At 40.3% G+C, this 17,573-nt stretch overlaps 1 protein-coding gene across 4 annotated transcripts in view; it reads left to right on the plus strand.

Annotated features, from left to right (window-relative positions):
• The window catches only part of cut (homeobox protein, cut), a 140,648-nt gene that overhangs the window by 114,970 nt on the left and 8,105 nt on the right, over positions 1-17,573 (plus strand). The window contains exons 3-7 of one of the 4 annotated variants that reach the window (XM_035874525.2): positions 3,745-4,063; positions 6,770-8,284; positions 15,660-16,014; positions 16,153-16,807; positions 16,887-17,160. In XM_035874525.2, coding sequence (XP_035730418.2) covers positions 3,745-4,063; positions 6,770-8,284; positions 15,660-16,014; positions 16,153-16,807; positions 16,887-17,160 — 3,118 coding nt within the window. The remainder of the gene's footprint in view (positions 1-3,744; positions 4,064-6,769; positions 8,285-15,659; positions 16,015-16,152; positions 16,808-16,886; positions 17,161-17,573) is intronic. The other 3 variants (XM_035874527.2, XM_035874528.2, XM_035874526.2) reach the window with 3 other exon arrangements.

The following is a 17,573-nucleotide window of genomic DNA, read 5'->3' on the forward strand; positions in this document are numbered from 1 at the left end:
GGCTCGTTGGGGGGTGAAAAGGGGCCGAAGGTAACGGAGGAGGGTATGGGAGGACTCGGTTGGACCGATGGTCAAGAAACAATGCCGACGCGTGTGGCTACTTCGTCCTTTACACGACACCATCTCCCTCTTTTTCTTTCTCTCTCTTTCTCTCTCTCTTTCTCTCTCTCTCTCTCTCTCTTTTTCTCTCTCTATCCTCGACTTTCCTACCCCTACGAGTTCGCGCACAACCATCACAAGCACACACCATCACCATTACCAGCACCGTCGTCGACGTCCTGCTTTAATTTGCATACGACCGATCGTGTCTTCCGATTCGACTCACCTTCGCGTCCTCGCCCGCCACCTCCATCGCCATGCTTCGCGACCATCGATCAAGCCCCAGTTGTTTTTCCTCCACCTCTTACTTTCTCACTCTCTCTCTCTCTCTCTCTCTCTCTCTTTCTCTCTGTCTCTCTCATCTAGGGAAGCCGATGGTCACTACCCCATATACCCGTGGGTTTATACCTATACCAACACGGCCACTTCACCTCCCCTTTTTTACCCGAGGATCTCGCTAACGAGAGGCTCCTCCTTTTCTCGATGACATTGTTCCCGAAGCAGAAAAGGTGGAAACGTCACCCCTTTCTTTACCCCTTCTCCTTTTACTCTCATACATCCGTCATTCTCCCTCTTGGACCTTTGCCTTCTACTCCGACTCGATTTGCGACCTCGATCCCTTTTTAAAGGGTTCCCTTAATACTCGTAGAATGTTCGTTTCTGTTTAGGACAGGACATTTCGTACTATTTTATTTCCTTTCTCTATCTGTTTAAAGAATAATGTCATCGATAAAGTATGTTCACTATCAATGATCCTAACATCGTATACATACATTTAGGTATGTTATTATGTCGTACATTTCTACGACTGGTCTCTTCTTGTTGGTTACCGCGTACGGGGAACCGAGCGTAGTTATTAATACTATCGATATCTGAGCCAACGAGTTCCTAGGGACAGTAACCTTCCTATCTATATTACTGTCGTTGCGTCACGTCACATTTCATTTATTTCCGGATTCCAATATGTCGCAGCAGTAAATTCTTAACCTTGCCTTAACTAGACGTAACGTTACTCAACGTACATTATCCGTTATCCAGAGCTTGCCGAGTTGATTTATCAAGCACCGTGTTTGTGCGAATTTACGATCCGCTATCCATAACGCAGGATTTAATTATGCCACATGACGTTTGCGGAAACCTGGTCCAACTACGATTTTGAATTCAATAATTGGGAAGAAACTCTCTTGGAAAACGAACAACCTACGCTCTTGGCGTTATTACGGGGGAGTATAATGGTATTATTTTCAACGGGCACATCTTTCAAGTAAGATTGACCAATAACAACGCTGTTGCTTTTGATGATGAGAGAGAAAAAAGAAGAGAGAGAGAGAAAGAGAGAGAGAGAGAGAGAGAGAGAGAGAGAGACAGAGAAAAAAGAAAAGAAAACGACGAACATACTTGAGTATATACTCGATATTATTTTATCTCAGTTTCTTTTTATTTATCATTTTGTTTATCTCGATGATTGCGTTAATTAGAAGAAAAAGAAATAAAAAAAAAAAAAAAAAAAACAGAAAACAAAAAAGAAAGAGAGAGAAAGAAAAAAAAAATAATTCGCCTTACAATCGTCTTACAATCTAGATAGTAAAATGAATGTGGAACACGCACGAGACGAATGAAGAGAATAGAGAGAGATAGATAGAGGAGACAGGTGTGTAGTCCCGATACCGATAAAACTTAAGTTCAGCTTGGCGGCGGCGGCAGGTATCGATCAAAGAGGGAAAGTGAAAAACGAAGGTAGAATCGACAGATAGCCGTCGTACGACGAGGCAACATATAAACCAAGCAAGGGGGTAAAAATGTGTACCGGTTGACCAACGTACATACCTCAAGGTTCTTCGATTTTTCTAACGCGGTTGGATCGTCAGAGGATAGGAAAAGGTGGTAGGGGTTGGTCGTTTAAGAAAGTTGATAGAAGAATGTCTTGAATGAGGGCGCAGAGTTTGGGATAGGGAAAATAAAAAGTAATACGTTAAAATTAAGTAATACGTTAAAAATAAAAGGTAATACGTTAACGGGTACAACTTATTAAATTTTGCCTATATTTATTTAACTATATCAATTAAATGAAATTAGAAATGTCGATAAATAATGATCACTCCGATGTGGTTTGTATTATTTCTCTTTTGGTACTTCCTTCCTAAAGTCTTTGATACGGGCAGAACTCTCCCTTTCTCTTTCTCTCTCTCTCTCTCTCTCTCGAATAAACGCAGATACGATCGGAGGTGTGAATTTTGTAAAATTGAAGCCCTCGCTCCTCAATTAACCCCCGTTGCACGGAAAAAAAGAGGGCGATGCCTCGACGAGGAAAAACAATTGATACGATCTCGTTCACATCGCCCGTTGCACCGTACGCGCTACAGTGCAAACGCATTCGGCTTTAAAATCGTCCCATCCTCCAACCCGGCTCGTTTTCTATCTCCTTTCCCAACCTCTTTCCAAACCCTCTTTTTCCATCTCTCTTTCCCTCTCTCTCTCTCTCTCTCTCTCTCTCTCTCTCTCTCTCTCTCTCTCTCTCTCTCATTCACTCATCCATCCATTTCCTCCTCTCGCTCGTCCGGATACGCATTCGCTTGCATGAACTCGACTAAACACATGGATAGCTTTCGAGTGCTCGCGATTCATCGCAATTCATCGCGATTGATCGTGGCAACGCAACGATAATCGACTCGCGTGTGCATCGCATTCGACGATTCTTCCGTCATCGATGATGATGATGATGATGATGATGATGATGATGATGATGATGATGATGCAACGACACTTCGAGCCGAGGAGCTTCAGCGTCATTGAACGTGAGACAATAATATAGGATACATTCGACGTATAACAAACCTCTCTTACTCTCTTATGTACCATCGAAAGTGTGTAAAATCAAGAGAGAGAGAGAGAGAAAATAGTATATTGCGGGGGAAACGAAAATTGCGAGGGTGTAGTAGATCTTATTTATCAGGCGATGATAGCTACTCCCTGAATTGTTAACAACTGGTTGAACGATCATTTCTACGTTGATACAATGATGACTACTTATCTATGAAGAACTTATTTCTTTTCTTTTATTATATCGAATATAATTCAACCTTGATTATATGTAGAATCGTTCATTATATTCTACCTATCGATTTCGTATATATGTATATAATATATATATATATATATATATATATATATATATATGTATATATATATATATATACACATATATATTCTCAATAAAATTAATAAAGAGCTTTTGCTAAGCTCCTTTGGGGATATCGCCTATGGATAAGCAATGCCTGGGCCGGTGGTTCGAGTTGAAAGGAGTACGTCGCAAATGTGATTCCATATTTGCGTCGTCGATAATGCGATTATTCCCTCGTTCATGTTTAATAACTACCGAGTCGACTATGAGTTAGGGTTGAATTGGAGTAAAGGTATGGTTACCGGTGTACCACCTATCTCTCGATGAGGGTTTAATAATAACGTGCAAGAAACGAGAACCCGATGAAAATCATCTTTAATCGTATCCCGTAAACATTTCAATTCTACGTTGAAAATCCTTCAGAAAATATTTATCATTCGTTTTATAGATTCTTTAAACGATGTAAAACTCGTAAATGTTCCTTTAATTTCCTTCCTTTTTTTTTTCTCTCTTTTTCCTTTCAGATCAGTCAACTGTTGGAAGAGGTCTCCAGGTTACAACAGAATTTACAACGTCTTCAAGAGACGAGCGCGCAAGCGACGGCGCGTCTCGAGGAAGAACTCGAGGCACGAAGACAGCACATCAGTAGATTGGAGAGTAAATTGGAACGGCAGAGAGATTACGATGACCTGAAGCGCGAGATCAGCGTGTTAAGGTCGGTCGATCTCTCTCAGATTCCAACCGGCGAACCTGGCAAGAGTCTCGAACACCTTTTAATGGAACGTTCGAAAGCTCTCCAACAAGCTGAAAGTCTAAAACCACCGAACACACCCGACACACTCGGTAAGTTTATTATAACGTTCTCTCATTCTCATTATTATCGATTAAATTTTTTTTTCTTTTTCTATATATATATATATATATATATATATATATATATATATATATATGTATATATATATACGCGATATAGAAATACTCGATCAAGTAAATTCGATCGAAATTTCGCGCACAACGAAAACTCCGTATTAATGATTTTCTTCCACGTGTTTATGCGTTAACGAATAACAAATCGCGTATGAGAGCTTCGTTCGACAAATCTTTACGCGATCGGATTTATCATTATCGCCTTTCTTCTTTTCTTTTTTTTTTCCCCCTCTATTTTTTTCATTTTTTGTTTCACTTATTCCACCCCCCACCCCCACTGCTTTTTTGTCCTCCTTTCGGAATACAATCACTCTGACAGAGGAGCTGCGAAAATCATAATGAATTGTGACTTAGGCAATTAGTAGTAGTGTTGTACTAACTTCATTGCACGATACCAAAGTAACGAGAACGTTAAGCAATTAGAAATCTATGTATATAGATATACATACATACATATATATATATATAGATATATATAAGTTAAGATTAGACGCATCGATGAGAAAATTTCAAGGTACCGTAATGAAAAATTAAAATAAAGAGGATTACTTATTAGTATCATATTAGCATCAACCGCATATAATATCGCTTTTGATTCTTATGCTACTGCTCTGATCTTCGGTCGCCGACTCTCTCTCCTCGAGGCTCCGTCGATGGGCTCGATATCGGCTAGTTAAGAAATAATAAATAACAAATAGGGCACGAGTCATTTTAAGCGGATGCAAAAACGCGGATGTATAATAATAATAAAAGAATAAAATAAAAAATGAAAAATAAAAAAATAGGGGGATGACCGAAGGAGCTTACGAAAACGAATAAAAAAAAAGAAAAAGAAAAAAAAAGAAGAAAAAAAAAAGGAAAAATAGAAAAAAGAGAAATAAATTGAACAAAAAAACTAACGACGACGACGATGACAACAACGACGACGACGACGATGACTGCAACAACAACAAAATAACCCTTGCTTGCCAATGTGTTCGCACTATACTCCAACTCTCTCTTCCTGTCTCTAATTCTTATTTATATTTCAACCATCTTTTTTGACTCCAGCGATTTATCATACCCTTTCTAACATTTCTTTTTTCTTTTTTCTCTATCTGTTTGTCTCTTTTTCTTTCTCTCTCTCTCTCTCTCTCTCTCTCTCTCTCTCTCTCTCTCTCTCTCTCTCTCTCTCTTTCTCTCTCTCTCAACTTTATTCTCCCTCGAATCCTTCGTTGCTTAGGCTGCACTTTTTTCGAGTCACTCTCACATCGGTACGTATGTATATTAACGTACACTCACGGAAGGTACTACTAACGTAACGGAACACATATTATCTCTCTGCCCTATTCCAAGTACACCTCCGACATCTGCCCTAAAATCCCTCCCCGTTCCCCCATCAACTACCACCACCACCACCACCCCATCATCATCATCGACCTTTTGCCAAACGTTACCGGAATTCGCTTCCACGGTCCCTCCCACTTTTTGGAGCCATCCTCCCTTCGTCTGTCCTCACTACGAACCGTCTCTCTACACTGGAATAAGCAAATCTCTTGCACGCAAATTTGTGGACGATATTCGCAGTATTTGCCCAGGCCCGGGCTATTGTTTCGGGGACGGAGTTTATTATGAATCGATCCAGGACGACGGAGGTGGCGAGAGAGAGAAAGGGAGAGAAAAGTACGTGGCGAGAGGGACAAAGAAAAAGAAACGCAGCCCATGTAGAAAAGAGAGAGTGAGTGAGAGAGAGTGAATGAGTGAGTGAAAGAGAGAAAGAGAGTGAAAGTGAGAGAGAGAGAGAGAGAGAGAGAGAGAGAGAGAGAACCAGAGGGATATATCAACGTCGACGAACATCCCTCTCTCTCTTTCTCTCTCTTCTGAATTTAAACGACCGAAACACGCTCTCTCTTATCCGTCGTCATCGTTCCTATTTCTTTTTTTTTTTTTTTTCTTTTTTTACCATCCTAATTTTCCGTTCTTTAATACCACAAATTCCTCGTATGCGTATTCGCTTCGACCAACGTTTGTAATATCTTTTCGATTGTTCCAACATTAGCTTTTTGTTATCCCTTATTCCTCTTTCCTATCTCCTTTTCCCTCTTACCCTCTACCGTTCGTTTCGAAGATTTCAATTCTATATATTCTCCTCTTAGTTTCGTAATATCTTCTCATTTTTATTTTTTTCTTTTTTATTTTTATTTGTTTATTTTTTCCTAACAATAAACGTGCAACTTTTGGTACGCGTATATTTTTTCTGATTGAGTATGAAAATAACGTTTCATCATTTAAATAATATCGAGACGCCGCCGAATGCGACGATGCAATGGAGAGAGTCTAGGTCGTGTTCAAAAGAGGAGGAAAAGAAAGAAGATCGAATGGAAAAGGATCGTAGATTAAAAAAAAAAAAAAGAAAAAAAAGAAAAAAAAGAAAAAAAGGAAAAAAAAAGAAAAAGAAAAAAGATTGGAAAAAAAAACAAGGCGAAAAAAGGAACAAGAAAAAGAGAGAAAATAAATGCGGAGTCCAAAAGCCGACGATCAGAAAGTCAGTATCCTGTTTCACGATGGAGATGATTAGGTTGAATATCTCTAGTGCGCGTGCAACCGTGTTGACGGGGTCCCTTGTGTTTTTGGTGGTTGCAGGTGGACTATCGTCACCCCTGCAGCGCGCCTCGACCGCCTCGCCCCATGGGGTCGGAGGTGGGCCACCTTCGTCCCTCGTTTCCTCCCAACAAGCCCCACCGCCACCTCCGACCTCGGTGTCCCTTCCGCCACGCTCCACGCCGACACCTTCCTCCGCAACATCGACGACTTCCAGCCTCCTCTTCCCTCCGCCTCTCCAAAACGTCGAAACCTTCGGCTCCTTCCTCGGCGAGGAGATCGTCGCCAACTGGAGGCGGACGTTGGAGAGGTCGATTATAAATCAACAACAACAGCAACAACAGCAGCAGCAACAACAGCAGCAGCAGCAGCAGCAACAACAACAACAACAACAACAGCAACAGCAGCAACAACAACAGCAACAGCAGCAAGTCCAACAGGTGCAACATCAACAGGTACAACAGCAACAACAACAGCAGCAACAGCAACAACAGCAGCAGCAGCAACAGCAAGGCACTCAAATCTCTCAATTAACGCAACAACAGCTGCAGCAAGTCCAACCGTTGATAGGTCTCCATCCGCCTACGACGCCGAGCAGCCTAAATCATCTTCCCTCGCCAACGGAAGCGTCGTCTAGTACAAATGCACCGACCAAATCGAGCACGCCTTTGGGTACTACGTCTATGGGGACGACGACGCTGGCCACAGCGAACCTAGGAACGACGCCGCTTGGTACAACGTCGTTGGGCACGTCGACGTTGGGCACGGCGTTGGGTACGACGTTGGGTACGACGTTGGGTACGACGCTGGGTACGACGTTAGGCACGACGCCGCTCATCGGTTGTCTCGATTCAAGCGAGAAGGCGTCGACGCCAGTTCCCGGTCACGAAACGCCGGCGCCGCAGACGCCATCGTCGACGAGCGCACTGACATCGCCGCCGAGCTTTCAACCGCCCACGTCGATGGTCGAGACGAGCACCTCCTCCGCCTCCGTAAACGGCGGAGGCGTTACGCCCAGCGCCGTCTCAACGGCGCCGCCGCCGAAAAGTCCAGCCGATCAGGAATCCTGTCACAATAACAATAACAACAGTCATCACCTAGCAAATAACAATATAGGCGGATTAAGCGTCCTCGATACCCTAAAGAGTCCCTTCCGTTTCGATGACAGAACGCATCCGTTCAGATTCGGTGATGAATTTGGTGCCGCCGGTATGGCCGGTAGACTCGGTGAATCACTGATCCCAAAGGGTGATCCGATGGAAGCGAGACTTCAAGAAATGTTGCGTTACAATATGGACAAATATGCCTCGCAAAATCTTGACACCCTGCACATAGCCAGAAGAGTCAGAGAATTATTGTCGATACATAATATCGGTCAGAGATTATTCGCCAAGTATGTACTTGGATTGAGTCAGGGTACAGTCAGCGAATTACTGAGCAAACCAAAACCTTGGGATAAACTCACCGAGAAGGGACGCGATAGTTATCGGAAGATGCACGGTTGGGCTTGCGATGACAACGCCGTAATGCTGCTCAAGTCCCTAATACCCAAGAAAGGTGAGTACCGATGCGTTCCAACCTATCTCTCCATTTATTCTCTCTTTCTGTTTTTTATATACATATATATATATATATGTATATATATATACAAACACACACACACACACACAAATATATATATATATATATATATATATATATTTATTATCTCGAACACGACCCTCACCGAAACTAAATGTCGATCGATCGAGACAAAGATTGCTTGATCGAAACTTAAACTGACGAATATGTAAATCATCCAATAAACGATCAATTATATTTAATTTTGTGAATACTATTATAATGATTTTTGTATCGTAAGTTAGCATTTTAACGATCAGAGGTAAAAACCATTGTCTCGATCGATCGAATATCTTGAGAATATTCTATTCTGCCTTGCACTGCCAATAATCCATCTCGCCGAATCACTAACAACGGAGCTATACGTTAACCTCTCTTGGCTGCTTAATACGGGTATCGATGGTACACTATACTATATACTATTCGCTCTAACCGCATCCCGCAGGAAAAGGAACTTAATGCTCATCCCAGACGTCGAATCCCTCTATCTTCTCGCATCCGCGACAATCAAAATGAAGGAAAGATACTCGTGCGTTTACGTATTCCTATATCTTCATTGTACATAAGACTACTCCACCATTGGAGTCTCTCGTTAATCAGACAGACGGTTCTCATAGAAATCATTGTTCAATCCATTGAATAGATGGATAAACGATATCGAAGGAAAGTAAGAAATCAATAGAGATGATTACATAGAATTTCTAGCATTGCTCTATCCGCTGTCGTTATCGATTATTTTCTGCGTTTGACAGCCATGTTGTTTTAGACTAATAACCTAAGCTCCTCCTAGAAAATCGAAAAGACGAGAGACGAGAATGTTTGATAAGGGGGACCTTATCCGATCGATTGTATTAAGTATATATACCGTTCATTGTAAATGACAGGCATAACAATGAATTTTCGATCGTTTTGAATTAGTTTTAGAAAATTTCTCATTACGGAAACATACATATATGGATTTTATATTTATATATATATATATTATATATATATTATATATATATATATATAGAATAAATCGATTTAGATAAGCAGGTCAGATATTTAGAAATATTTGCTAGAAGATATCGAACAACGTTTCAATTTTATGAATAAACGAATCGAATGAATTCGAATCGGAAGCTCTTCCTTCCCTTCCTCTTTTCCCTCCCCCTTCTCTCTCTCTCTCTCTCTCTCTCTCTTTCTTTTATGTGAAAAATATTAATATCAATCGTCAGAGGATGTCGATCGTAGCTTTAATAATGGTGCATCCTCTGTCCTGTACGCGTCCGGCGTGCGAAATAAAAAAAGAAAAAAAAAGAGACAAAAAAAAAAAAAGAGAAAAAAGAGAAAGAAAGAAAAAAAGGGGAAAAAAAAGAGGGGGGAAAAAGGAAAAGAAAATTTCAATGCGTATAAAATAAATTCAATGAGAGAGCTCGGGCTCTGTGACAAAACATGAGTCATGCGTCAATGGATTGTCGGTTTCCGTTGAGGATCTCTGACGACGATAATCATGACCAACGTTCGCCAGAACGTTATAGTGGATAGTAGTACGAAAGGGGGTGAGGAGGGAAGGTGAAAGCTGAGAGAGAATTGAACGATAAAAGAGAGGATGAGGAGGAAGTAATAATATATTCTGGGATGAATTAACGTAGTGTCGATGAATAAAACTGGTCGGGGAGGTGGGGGGTGGTTGGGTCCCTTCTCACACTTACTCCTATTCGATAAAGTTATACGGAAAATTCTCTATACATTGTTTAAGACGCCGATAATCGTTGCAACGTCATCGTTCGGAGTATAACGTTTACTCGGGGGCGAATCATCCTCATAAGGATAAATATACTCATATTTCATAGACCGAAAGTTCCGTAATCGACGCATGATTTATGGGCAAAAATCATCAAGACTTTATTCCGCCTGAAAAGACCATCGTCGAGTTCACGTCAGAAAGATAAGTTTTCATCGACTAAATACCTACCCTGGCCTAACGACTTATTACGGTATAGATATAGATACTGGAAATCGTTCGAGCGTGCAGAGCGAACCTGTCTTTGAAGGATTCATTATAGTGTATGTGTGTATAATCGATCTAGTAAGACTCGGTACTTATTCTATCAGTTATTTCATTTTTCTTTTCCTTTCTTTTTTCTTCGTCTTTTTCTTCTCCTTCTCCTTCTTCTTCCTCTTTTTCTTCTTTTTCTTCTTCTTCTTCTTTTTACTTAATATTTATAGACGATAAATTGTCATGAGAAAAAAAGAATTATCTTCGTAATTTAAATTGAGGATGAGTACTTTAATTTAACTTTTTTGAATGGTCAGAAAAAAAAAAAAAAAAAAAAAAAAAGAAAATAAAGAAAAACACAAAATATGAAAATGATTCAAAGTGGGTTCGCTTTGTTGAACAATATTCGTCGTGGTTTATCATTAAAAAATTACGTGGATTACGTAAAAAAAAAAAAAAAAAAAAAAAAAAAGATAAAATCAGTGACGAAGTTTCGTGTAAAAAAAAAAAGAAAGAAAAAAAAGAAAAAAAAAGGCGCGAAGGCAGAGGCGAAGATGGTCGGTGTCCAAAAATGAAAAATAATCGAGTGTATATGTTACACGTAGCCGCTTGCTAATCCAGCAACAAACATATCTGAATCTTGGCCCACAATTTAGTGCGGCACGTCCGAGACGTTTATTATTGCCCACCATCCTGGTGATTATGCGAGCACATTTTCCGTACCCACGTTTGCGCGAATAGCAGAATACAATTGATCTAAGCATACCAACCGTGCTACGTTGCCTTCAAGAGCAACGCACGGACGAGATTACGGTAATAAAGATAGTTGGTACCGGTCCAAGTCAGTTCATCGCAGGATTTTGTTTCTTGTTCTACCGCGCCAGTCGAATTCGCTGAATTCGTCGTCGTAGTCGTCGTCATCATCGTCGTCGTCGTCCTCGTCGTCGTCGTCGTCGTCGTCGTAGTAGTTGTCTTCGACTAGTTGACGACGATTTCTCTATTCATATGCTTTTCTCTAACTGATTCTCTCCCTATCTCTCCCTTTACCCGAATGATTTTGACATTACACGTGATTTTAGCAAATCCCCTCTAAGAACAAATATATCTATTCCCGATCCTATACTCTATCTCTATTTTCATTAAATTTCAAGATAGAAATAAATGATAAAATATTTAATCCTATTGTTCGTCGAATATTTAAATATAATTATTATGAAAGTAAAAAATTACTTTGAGAAATATTCCCGAGTTCTTTGAAGGAAAAAAAAAAAAAAAAAAGAAAGAAAAAGAAAAAAAAAAAATAAAGAAAAACATCGTGAAATTTTAACCTAAGAAAGCTTTGTACATAGGGAACAATCGAATGATTTCATTGTTGGCAACGGGGGGGTATGGGGTGGGGTGGGCTGGAGACCATCGTAAAAATCGATACATCTTTTGATAAGAACGAAGACAAAAGATCGCTGACCCGTTTCGCACTTACTGCCGTCATCAAACCTTCGAGAATCTTTTTAATTGCTCTTTCCCTCTTCTCTCCCTCATCCTCTCTCTCTCTCTCTCTCTCTCCCTCTTTATTTTTCGAACAATAAGACGCCCGATTCGTTGCGTACCGATTCTCGAGTAGCTCTTTATTAGATACAGTAATAACGAGAAGGTAGATGAGGTGGAAGAGGTGAAGGAGGAAGAGGAGGAAGAGGAGGAGAAGAAGAAGAAAAAAAAAGAAAAAAAAAGAAAAGGATGACGAAGATAGGACGATGTGAGGACGAGGACGAGTTTCCACGCGTACCTACACGATTCTATGAAAGACAATGGCTACCATTGGTGCAGCTCGACCAACTGGTAGCAACGTAATAGAGTATTCGTTCGGTTAGAAGGCGACGCAACCGTACGGTAACGTCGACGCAATAATCGACGCTGTTTCTTAAGAGTAGTCGTTGCTTCGTTGCTTAGGGAATTCTCACGAAATCGTTCCAGATTTTGTAATCGGCCATTGTCGACGTACCGCCTCAAAGGCAATGGCGACACACACATAACCGCGATCTATTGTGTTACGCGCGAGCACAATTTTCTCGGCGATCTAATCATCGAATTTGCCCGAAAGCCAAAAGGAATAACTTTTCAAAAGTCCAAGATTATCAACAATAATTGAGTTCATAACCATATCCGATATTCATATTTCTAACGTCGACAAATTTTTACAGACAGCTCCTTCGTTCACGAGGAGAGAAACTTTCTTTTTCTTTCCTTTTTCTCTTCTTCTTCTTCTTTTTTTTTTTTATATTCTTTCTCTTTTTCTTTTTTTCCAAGCAGAGTCCACATTGTATTAAAAGTATATTGAATCGATTGGATCTTTCTTTATGATTTCTTTTTCTTTCTTTTTTTTTTATTTTTTTTTTTGTTATTATTGTTTTAGAATTCTTATCGAAAGAAAGTAGGTCATATAGGTAGAGAAAAAGATTGAGAGAGAAAGAAAAAAAGAAAGAAAGAGAGAGAGAGAGAGAGAGAAAAAAAGAGGGAGAGAGAGAGAGAGAGACAAAAATCAGAGCGGAAATGGTTAATTACGCGAGCCGCTTCTAAACCGTCCGAAGTTGTATTCGCGCGAAGCAGAGATACGAGACGATAATTAGTTGTGCTCATCGTACGTTACAATCGTTACCAGGCTACGATCACTAGGCGTTAGATCGCGATCTAACTCGTTGACTAGCTAACTTTGCGTCTTCTCTTTCTTATTACCTTCTTCGCCGTCTCTCTCTCCCTCTATCTATCTATCTATCTCTATCACTATCTCTATTTCTCCTCAAAGTTTCTTGAAGATACTCTCTTGAGAAAATGCCGGTGGATATATCGTAGATATAATCGAGAAGCACGTTCAATTCGCACGCTTTTCTCAACTGTTTCTCAGGGTTTTCGTGCAAATTCTCGAGGAAAGAAAAAAAAAAAAGAAAAAGAAAAAGGAAAAAGGAAATTGTTTACATATACATATAGATGTATATATATATATATAATATGTGTACACCTACACTTAACTATCTTTAATTTTTCAACTGATTAGATTAAAAACAAAAGGATGAATCTTTTATGAAAATTCGATAGGATTATCTTCTTAGTATGAATGAACTACGAATGCGATTAAATTCTTGAATCTCGTATCTTAACTGATAAAAGTCCATAATCTTCTCAGAAATAATCATTTATGGATTCTGTCGGGTGCTAAGGATGGCAAGGAAAATCGTTGGCATAAGTCGAAGTCTTCTGGCACGAATTCAAGCGTTGCGACAATGCGCGTATGTAAGGGGTATATATATATATATATACCAAAGTACATACATACATATGTCACGGTTCGTTCGTTCTTACGAATCGAAATCCCACCCTTCTTGAACCGTCGTCGTCGTCGTCGATGTCGTATTCGTTTCTTCTTCTTCTTCTTCTTTTTTTTTCCTTTTTTCTTTTTTCTCTCTTCATCTCGTCCTAGTCTGGACCACCCAGTTTCATGCGCATCGGAGCAACCAATTTCTTTGGAAGTTCCTGCAAAGTATGATCATTAATACTCTTTAGAAAGAAATTTCCTCGTTTGTCACATTTCCGTAGGAAAAAGAAAGAAAGAAAAAGAAAAAGAAAAAAAAAAAAAGAAGGCAAAAGAGAAGAGAAAAATAAAGAAAAGAATGAAAAACGAAAGGAAAGATAATTCATTCGATACTCGTCGTGACATGTTCTTTTTCTATTTTCATTTTTCCTTTCAAAAAAAAAAAAAAAAAAAAAAAAAATGAAAAAGAAACGGAAGAAAAGAGATTTACGAGATTCCTTAGATACGATTCCTTTGACGGAAGATTATTAATAACTATGGCTCTTTGTGCGTAGCGTTACAAGCTACTTTAAATGACAAGAATCTTAATTGAAAGTTAAACAGAAGGGATTATTTTTGCTCGAATCAATTTAAAGACTTTAAAGCCTGACGATGAAAAGTTTCGCAAACGACGATATTATACATAGGTGTTCATAAATTTATTAAAATGATAGTATCGACCTAGAGCATTAATGTAGAAATATATTTTCCTCCGTAGATTTATGTTTTTTAATATATATATATATATATATATAAATAATGTTACATTAGGAATAGGTTAGATGCGTGAGGGACTGCGGGGAGGGGTGGAAGGAAGGGGGAAATTTAGAATAGTAAAGTTGGATTTGTGTCTCATATTTCTGTCGGAAGAGAACGAATAGATTTGATGGGAACACGTTGTGTGTGAAAGTCTTGGAATACCTATGTTGTACGTCGAGCAAGAGTCGACAGATTTTGATGGATCGTCCGCAATCATCCTCCAACACATAATTTCGAGCACGATTCACGCAAAGATTGCTTTAGCTCGATGATCGTACCGGTAAATTCTCGCCTCCCATGTTATTCTCCTTCTCTCGATCTATCCTCCTGTCTCTCTCTCTCTCTTTCTCTATCTATCTATCTATCTCTTTCTCTTCCTCTTTCTCTTTCTCTCTCTCTCTCTCTCTCTCTCTCTCTCTCTCTGTCTATCTCTCGAAAGGAATGCGAAATCACGGAGGCGTCGAATTTGCACGACGTAAACGTCGAGGATGCGGGAGCAATCAAACGCGTGATCGATGGCTCATTCGTCTGAATCTTGCGGCTGATTGGTCAATTAGACGGGAAACACGTAGGAGGACGACACTCTTGGTAGGTACGCGTTAGCGAAGGGGGCCGAAGAACCGCAAGGGCGAGGCGGTAGCGGTGGCGGTGGTGGCGACGACGGTGGCGGCGGTGGCGGCGGCGGCGACGGTGGCGGAGGCGGCTCTGAAGAGGATATTTTAATTATCGTCGGACGAGTTCCACGCGCGTCCCGCCTTCGGCATTCGTTTCGGTGCTATTGATTCTGCGTCGTATTAATTGCTTCCGCGTTTGATCGAACCCTGGATCGCCCAAAGGGATTTTCCTTGGATTACCTTTCATCGGGTGTATACTTCGTTCTCGTTGAAAATTTATTCGTCGAAGTCGAAAATCAAAGAAGGAAGTTCTGTATACTCGTTTGGCAAGAGAAAAAAATGAGATAAAGAGAGAGAGAGAGAGAGAGAGAGAGAGAGAGAGAGAGAGAGAGAGAAAGAGAGAGAGAGAGAGAGAGATCACAGGGATCTATTGATCGAAGAAAAAGATCGATGGATTTCGATAAAGTTTGAACAATATTTTTTTCCTTTTTTTTTTTTGTTTTTATTATCCTTCATTTATACTATGAATTATATGTACTTATATAATTGTATTTTTTATATATCCCTAAGATGAAACCGAGTAAGAACACACCACAAGTTGTGCCTCACCCGTAGAGTATGTTTCAGGCAAGGAGCAGGGAATGCCACCTTTCGCGCGTGGACCACAGGAAAGTGGTCCGCCAGAAATGAGCGACGAGAGGTTGGCCCATATCCTCTCGGAATCTGGTCATCTACAAATGAGAGGCGAGCATGAGGTCTCGAACGATGCGGACAGTAAGAGTCCTAGCAGAATTGGCTGTCCGAGTCCGTTTAGTAAGGACAGACTCGACAGCCAAAATAGGAGACTGAAGAAGTACGAAAACGATGACATTCCCCCGGAAAAGGTAGTCAGGATTTATCAGGAAGAGTTAACTAAACTCATGGGAAGGAGAGTGGAGGATCTTCGTGGACCACGAGAATTCCCTCCTAGGTAAGATCTCGAAAGCTTCTTCTATTCCAGTCGGGGACTCTCTAATTCACAAGCTCCTCTTCCCTTAAATCGTACGCGAACTTCGCCATTTCCGATTGATTATTAATGAGGACAGCACACGACCTCGATTGATCGTAGCGCGGTGTTTCCGCATTTTTTCAGCGGTGCCCAAGGTCTCCAAGGTATAGAAAGAACTCAAGAGGATATCAGACTGGCATTGGACGCTTATCATCGGGAGTTACAAAAGTTGAACGCTGGTCCTGGACAAAATTCGGCATTAACAGGTTTGCCAGGATTACCTGGGCTTCCTGGTTTATTAGCTCTTCAACAGCAGGCTCTTCAGCAACATCACTTGGCGACAAATGGCGGTGGTGTACAGGACTTGAGTTTAGGAAAAATGGATATAAGGAATAAGATGATAAACGGCGTTACGGAGGAGGAAAAGGAGAAGATGGAAGAAGCAATGAGACACGCAGGTAGCGCTTTCTCATTGGTCAGGCCTAAACAAGAGACTACGGGAGCCCAATCGACGCCCGGTGGTTCCAGTGCGAGTTCACCACTCGGTAATTCCATACTACCTCCAGCGATGACGCCAAGTGAAGATTTTTCTGGCGCTGCTGCGGCCAGTCCGCTCCAAAGGATGGCCTCCATCACGAACAGCCTAATCAGCCAACCGTCCACTCCGACCCATCATGCTTCTAATCAAAGACCACTAAAGGCCGTTCTTCCTCCCATTACTCAACAACAATTCGACATGTACAATAATCTTAATACCGAGGACATCGTAAAGAGGGTGAGAATGATTTTCAAACGTTTTATTTTTATATTCATTTAACGAGTTCCAATTATCATCGCGTCGAACATTTTAACAGGTAAAAGAACAATTGTCGCAGTATTCGATCTCTCAGCGTCTATTTGGCGAATCGGTTCTTGGTCTATCTCAGGGTTCTGTCTCGGATCTTTTGGCACGTCCAAAACCCTGGCATATGCTGACGCAGAAAGGCCGTGAACCCTTCATCAGAATGAAAATGTTCCTCGAGGACGATAACGCTGTTCACAAACTGGTAGCAAGTCAATATAAGATCGCACCGGAGAAGCTGATGAGGACCGGCGGCTACGGCGGCCTGCCTCGTAAGTTTAACTCAGGTCAATATAGATGTTTTGTTACTTTACTACAAACGTAGTTCGAGAGCTCCCAAATATATATATATATATATATATATACATACGTATATATATATATATATATGTTTATATGTATGTGTGTGAGTGTGTAAAGCACGCCGTAAAAGTGTATGCTATTTTTTAATCGATCCGATAACGAGTAGGTTATACGGTTATTTGTTTAAAGTAATGTTTACAAGCATGTTGTTCATGTTTAGAAATGATTATTATTCTTTTATGCATAGACCACGTAATAAATTATATTTTTATTTACAGAACTATTAATTGAAGTTAAATGAGAAATTTAATTATGCGCGAAAATTCTGCTAAGAAATAAATCGACGTAGAATTGCTTTGTAATACGGTATAATATTTGTTAGGTAGCTGATGCGATA

The sequence above is a fragment of the Vespa mandarinia genome, chromosome 18 (assembly GCF_050613455.1).
Source record: "Vespa mandarinia isolate Hongniang chromosome 18, ASM5061345v1, whole genome shotgun sequence".
Taxonomy (NCBI): Eukaryota; Metazoa; Arthropoda; class Insecta; order Hymenoptera; family Vespidae; genus Vespa; species Vespa mandarinia.